This window comes from Saccopteryx leptura, chromosome 6 (genome assembly GCF_036850995.1).
Source record: "Saccopteryx leptura isolate mSacLep1 chromosome 6, mSacLep1_pri_phased_curated, whole genome shotgun sequence".
Lineage (NCBI taxonomy): Eukaryota > Metazoa > Chordata > Mammalia > Chiroptera > Emballonuridae > Saccopteryx > Saccopteryx leptura.
In genome coordinates this window covers 39,462,339-39,468,557 of record NC_089508.1, presented here as the reverse complement: position 1 = coordinate 39,468,557, position 6,219 = coordinate 39,462,339, and the positions used below count along the sequence as shown (strand labels likewise).

The window sequence follows — 6,219 nt, the reverse complement described above, 5'->3', positions numbered from 1 at the left end:
CCATTGCTGGGTCTTAAATGCATTTCCGGCCGTATCACTTACTGCCCTTTACACTACAGCACACTCGACGTTAGCCATCGTGGTTCTCCCGGTATGCGCATTTTCTCAGATGCGTATTCCCTCTGCTTACCCCAGGACTTCTGCTGTGCCGAGTCTCGCTCCTGGACTCTCATCCCCCACATCTTTGAGTGTTAGCACACACACATTAATTCATTTAATGCTCTCAGTAACTCCATCAGTCAATATGCTTTTGTCTCCGTTTTACAGATGGAAGAACTAAGAGATTCAGAAAAGTTAATTTGCTATTAAGTGGTAGTATTTCAACATTCGTCTGTGTGGTTCCAGAATTCAAGCCCCTCTACCATCCTGCCACCCCCTGTATCCTGATGACTCTCCCCCAGCCTTCCTGGAGTTCCTTCTTGCACATCCCAGAGCCCTGTTTTCCTTTTCTGTTCAGAATCACTGTAGCTATTTGTTTAGACCTTCTTCCTCCACTTACGTGTGTATCTGTTTATACATTGTTATGTGTGTATTCATCTTATCTGCCCTTTAAATTTTAAGATCCTTGAAGACAGAGGTGTGTTTGATTTCTTATTTCCTCCAAAACAACTTTTCCAAAATGTCCACACGTAAATTAAAAAGCACTATTCTATTCTAAGTATAAATTGATCTTTCCCTACAAGAAAGTGATACGCAGTGCCCTTGAATACCCTTTGTCTGGCTTGGGGTATGGAAAATGTGTGAGAATGAAAGAACACCATGGAGCAAGGCGCAGTTGGCATGATCAAATTCTGTCCCTGGCTACCACACTGGCTTGCTAAGTAAGCCAGTTCCCTAAAACTTTTATGAAAGATGAATCTACAGAGGAGATGATGAGGAAACAGGCAGCATGCACACAGCTCTGTGAGGGTCTAGAAAACATTGCGGTATTGAGAAAAAGGGACTGGCTTTGGCACCAAAAGAAAAATTGGATGTGGAGCTGTGCCAGCTCTGTCCCTGTGAGTCATGTGATCTTAGGCAACTCGTTTCTATTTTTTACCCCACCTACCAATCTTATATTGTTTTCATACAGACCAAATTCAGTAGTACACCTGAAAGCACTTTACAAAACAAACAACATAAATGTGCAAAACCTTCAGATTGTGGAAAAGTTCTAAAGAGGTATTTTTTATATATGTTGCAGCACTTTAGTTGTTCATTGATTGCTTTCTCATACATGCCTTGACCAGGGCGCTCCAGCTGAGCCAATGACCCCTTGCTCAATCCAGCGACCTTGGCGTCAAGCCAGTAATGTTGGGCTTCAAGCTAGTGACCTTTGGGCTCAAGCCAGCGACCATGGAGTCATGTCTGTGATCCCACACTCAAGCTGGGTGAGCCCACGCTCAAGCCGGTGACCTCAGTTTTGAACCTAGGTCCTCAGCATCTCAGGTCGGTGCTCTATACACTGCACCACCATCTGGTCAGGCTAATATATGATATATATTTATTGTCATAATTTAGGTTCTGCTTGTGCTAATTTATACTTTCATTAAAGGAAGAGACTGTAGGTTTCAAGAAGGTATTTAACGTCTCTGTGTTTCATAGGAGAGAAAAAAAACCAGAGAGCAGTTTGGTACTGGGAACCCAAAATCTGTTAAAATCCACTTGTGCAAAGGAAAATAATTTTGCTGTTATTGATGTCTTAGTAGTTTATAATGTGATCCTTATTGTTATTTTCTTTTTGAAATTTACAGACAAAGTGGCGTCTGATATACTTCAAGACTATGGTAAATACTTGCCACATGATGTTGTTGTCAGGACTGTGAAGTTATGCATACTGTTTGCTGTGCTTTTGACAGTCCCTCTAATCCACTTCCCTGTAAGTACTCTTAAAGGTTTTGTTGCTTGGGGTAGCAGCTCCCTAATGTGGCAACACTAATTCTTTGCAGACTAGAATGTTTGAATCCCATCTAGTCTTGTATATCTTATTCATTTGTCAAGTAATTGATCAAAGACCTTATACTTGCATACAGCCCCAAGAAAGCACAAAACTAACAGTGAACCAACCACTGTGCTAATTTGTGCCTTTGGAGATTTAGTTTAGATTTATGCTTTCCCACAGCATTGTTTCCAATTTAGAGACTGTAGTTCTCCTAAGGTTTGGGGGGCTGTTTCCCTTTAATTCTGTATTCTGTTTTCAAAAGAATGTGCATGACGAGGAAAAAGTCAAGTCAGCAAAAATAAGCTCCTTCTGGTTTATTGTAAATTTATTTTCACATAGACATTGTAGTTTAATTTTAGCCAAACTATTCTATTTGCTCTAGAATTATAATTTAAGGGACAGAACAGACCTTCATTTTGCATTTAGTTGCCATACATAAGAATCTTAAGAATTCCTGAGAAAATGGAAACAAAGGCTTTGGGTATAAATGCTTCTGTGTGGATGTCTTGAATTCCTAAACAGTGAGTTCCTTAAGAACTGGGCCTTTAAGGCCTTTTGCGTCCTCCCTGTGCAGGCTGCAGGGCCGGGAGTCCAGCAGGGGCTGTGTAAACATGCGTGGGACCTGACGCCTGCCTGCCTCCGGCCTTAGCGGGGGGAAGTGTCACAAACTAGTTTCCATATTTACATGCTGTGAAACAGATAACATAGAATAATATAGTAAACGGTGTTTCTTTCCCATGGCATAATTCCTTTTCTTGTTTTAAACCTTTTGCTCTTCTTTTGAATTTAATGAGAACTATTCTCTGAGAGTTCATCACAGTGTTGTTAATTTTGAAAATGATGCAATCTAAAGAAATTGTATGTGAAAAGTATTTTGTTTTGTTTTTTAAGATTGTATTTATTCATTTTAGAGGGGAAAGTGAGAGAGAGAGAGAGAGAGAGAGAGAAAGGGGGAAGAGCAGGAAGCATCAACTTTCATATGTGCCTTGACCAGGCAAGCCCAGGGATTCAAACCAGCGACCTCAGCGTTCTAGGTCAATGCTTTATCCACTGTGCCACCACAGGTTGGGCCTGTGAAACGTTTTTCAAGAATTAAAGCAAAGTACTTTTTATGAAGTTCACACCAAAATATATGTTTCTTAATTTGTGAATAATGAACACTAGATGATAGATTATATTTTTTGACATCGAAGTGGTGTAGGCGACAGGAATACTGTGGTTACTGTACTGTACACATGCCCCTCAGTAAGTATTTTGGCTTTGACACTTTCTTATTGCTTAAATCTTTTTCTCTTTGTGTTTTATAGGCAAGGAAAGCTTTAATGATGATGTTTTTCTCCAATTTCCCATTCTCATGGATTCACCATTTTTTGATCACTCTAGCACTCAACATTATCATTGTTTTACTTGCAATATACGTTCCTGACATTAGGAATGTATTTGGTGTAGTTGGTAAGTTTTCTAGTTCAGAACACCCACACAATAAAATGGGTGTAATTGTTACCCAGCCTCACATCTGAATCTGACAGTAACCCTCTCTTTCTTCCCCCTTAAAGGTGCCAGTACATCGACGTGTTTGATTTTTGTGTTCCCAGGACTATTTTATCTCAAACTGAGCAGAGAGGATTTTCTCTCATGGAAAAAGCTTAGGGTAGGTTGGTTTTTGTTTGTTTCTTTTAAGAATACTATTTTAGGAAATAATTTGTCCTTTTATAATTATTTTATCTACATCAAGAAAATGTATTTTGAGCTTAATGTACATTATTGGGGAGGGTGGAGATTTTTAAAATATACTCTAATTGTGCTTATTTTTCTATTCCCACAGGCCTTTTTTTTGCTTGTCTTTGGAATTTTGGTTGGGAATTTTAGTTTAGCACTCATCATTTTTAATTGGATTAATAATAAATAAAGTATATATTTTTCTCATTTCTTATGAAGAATAATTTACCTCCTAAACAAAAAGAAGTCATTCCTGAAGGTGCATTGGAAGAATCCTCTTTATAGAGCTAACATTGTTGTAAACAGTATCAGAAAAGTGGAATAAAATGGGAGTGGGTAGGGGAAAGTGGGAGCAGTTTGAATCACAATGAGAAACTCAAAATGCTCTTAAATGTATTAGGTCAATTTTTTGTTTATTTGTGGGTCTATTATTTTTTTTAAAAAAAAATTAATAGCCTTTATCTTTTAGAGTAGTTCTAATTTTTACAGAAACATTGAGCAGAAAGTACAGAGTTCTTAAATATTTCTCCACACCCCCCACAAAACAGCCATGGTTTTTCATTATCATTAACATCTTGAATTAGTGTGGTATAATTGTTATGCTTGTTGAGACACTATTGATACATTATTATTAACTGAAGTCCATAGTTTACATTAAGGTTCACTGTTGATGCAGTCATTGGCATCCAACAATCCTTTTACTATTTTCATAGAAACAGTGAGCCTTTTCCAGTGTGTCGTGCTGTTGGAATTATATAGTATCTAACCTTTCGGCCTAGCTTCTTGCACCGAGCAATATTCAATTAGGTTTCCTACATGTCTTTTCATGGCTTGATAGCTCATGTCTTTTTGTCACTGGATAATATTCCATTGTATGAATGTACCACAGTTTGTCTTTCTGTTTACCTGTTGAAGGGCCTCATGATCATTTCCAAATTGTGGCAGTTTTGAATAAAACTGTGCAGGTTTTTGTGTTGATGTAAGTTTTCATCTTATTTGAGTTAACACCAAAGAGCACAATTGCTGCATCGTATGGTAAGAGTATGTTTAGTCCTGTAAGAAACTGCCAAACTGCCATCCAGACTGGCTATAACATTTTGCATTCCCGCCAGCAGCGAATGAAAATTCCTGTTGTTCCACATCTTTTCCAGCATTTGGTGCTGTCAGTGTTTTGTATTTCTGCCATTCTAATGGGTGTGTAGTTGTATCTCATTGTTGTTTTAATTTTCATTTCCCAAATGACATGTGGTTGAGTATCTTTTCATGTGCTTATTTGCCATCTGTGTATTTTCTTTGGTAAGGTTCAGATCTCTTGCATATTTTTTAAATTGGGTAGTTTTCTCATTGTTGAGTTACATGCATTTGTATATTTTAGATACTGATCCTTTATCAGATATGTGTTTTGTAAAGTTTTTCTTCCAATCTGTTTTTTTTATTCTCTTAGCAATGTCTTTCATGGAGCAGAGTCTTTAATGTTATTAAATAGAGTGAGTCAATTTTTTGTTTTGTTTTTTAAAGAAATCAGTATGTTAAGCTTATATAGAGCCTGACCAGGCGGTGGCGCAGTGGATAGAGCATTGGACTGGGATGTGGAGGACTCAGGTTCGAGACCCCGAGGTCGCCAGCTTGAGCGTGGGCTCATCTGGTTTGAGCAAAGAAAGCTCACCAGCTTGGACCCTCTGGCTTGAGCAAGGGGTTACTTGATCTGTTGAAGGCCCACAGTCAAGGCACATATGAGAAAGCAGTCGATGAACAACTAAGGTGTCGCAACGAAAAACTGATGATTGATGCTTCTCATCTCTCTCTGTTCCTGTCTTGTCTGTCCCTATCTATCCCTCTCTCTGACTTTCTCTCTGTCTCTGTAAAAATATTTAAAAAGCTTATATATACAGAAAATTGAATCTTAGCTTGTGGGCTAATGTTGTCAACATCAATCACTAATAACAAAACTGTGGGATTATTCCATTTAGTATTTTGCCCTGCTTCCAAATCCTGTCTAAGAAACTTTTGTAATTTTTCTCTGTTGTTCATTATGAGATAGAGCTGTGATGCTTGGCTGTGGATTTGAAAGTTCTCTAAGCCTTTTTGTTTGTCACTAAAACATGTGACTTTCTATTTGGCAAACAGAGACAAATAGTGATGACTTATATTATTTTTTGTTTGGAGGTTATAAATCATTCCAGTCTTCCCAATGCTGTGGCTTATTTCTGGTTGGAAACCAGATGCTAGGTCTCTCCTCCCCAGGAGAATTCTATGTAAAGGGCACTTGAGCCTCCTACCAGAGCCAGGGTGTATCAGTGAAAACATCGTCTCACCCCTGTGCACATGTAAAGTAGGGAATTGCATGCAAAGTGCCAATTTGCATGTATGGAAATCCATACTTTTGCAAGTGCCTCCTGGTTTCCCACTTAGGTTAATGTGTTGAAAAATTGACAGCTGAACTTCTATTTTGAGTTAAGATACTTCTTCAGCAGCATGGTATAATGGAAAAAGTCCAAGTTTGGGGTTTAGAAAGACTTAGATTAAGATCTCAGTGAGTTTAGGCAAACTACTTAACCTCTTTAAGCCTCCACTTTCAC

The 6,219-nt window shown here is 38.4% G+C and overlaps 1 protein-coding gene across 2 annotated transcripts in view; it reads left to right on the top strand.

The window, feature by feature from the left end:
* Positions 1–3,830, top strand: part of SLC38A6 (solute carrier family 38 member 6) — an 88,562-nt gene extending 84,732 nt beyond the window's left edge. For both annotated transcript variants that reach the window (XM_066388452.1, XM_066388453.1), the window contains exons 13-16: positions 1,734–1,858; positions 3,229–3,373; positions 3,478–3,572; positions 3,747–3,830. In XM_066388452.1, coding sequence (XP_066244549.1) covers positions 1,734–1,858; positions 3,229–3,373; positions 3,478–3,572; positions 3,747–3,830 — 449 coding nt within the window. The remainder of the gene's footprint in view (positions 1–1,733; positions 1,859–3,228; positions 3,374–3,477; positions 3,573–3,746) is intronic.
* Positions 3,831–6,219: the final 2,389 nt, after the last annotated feature.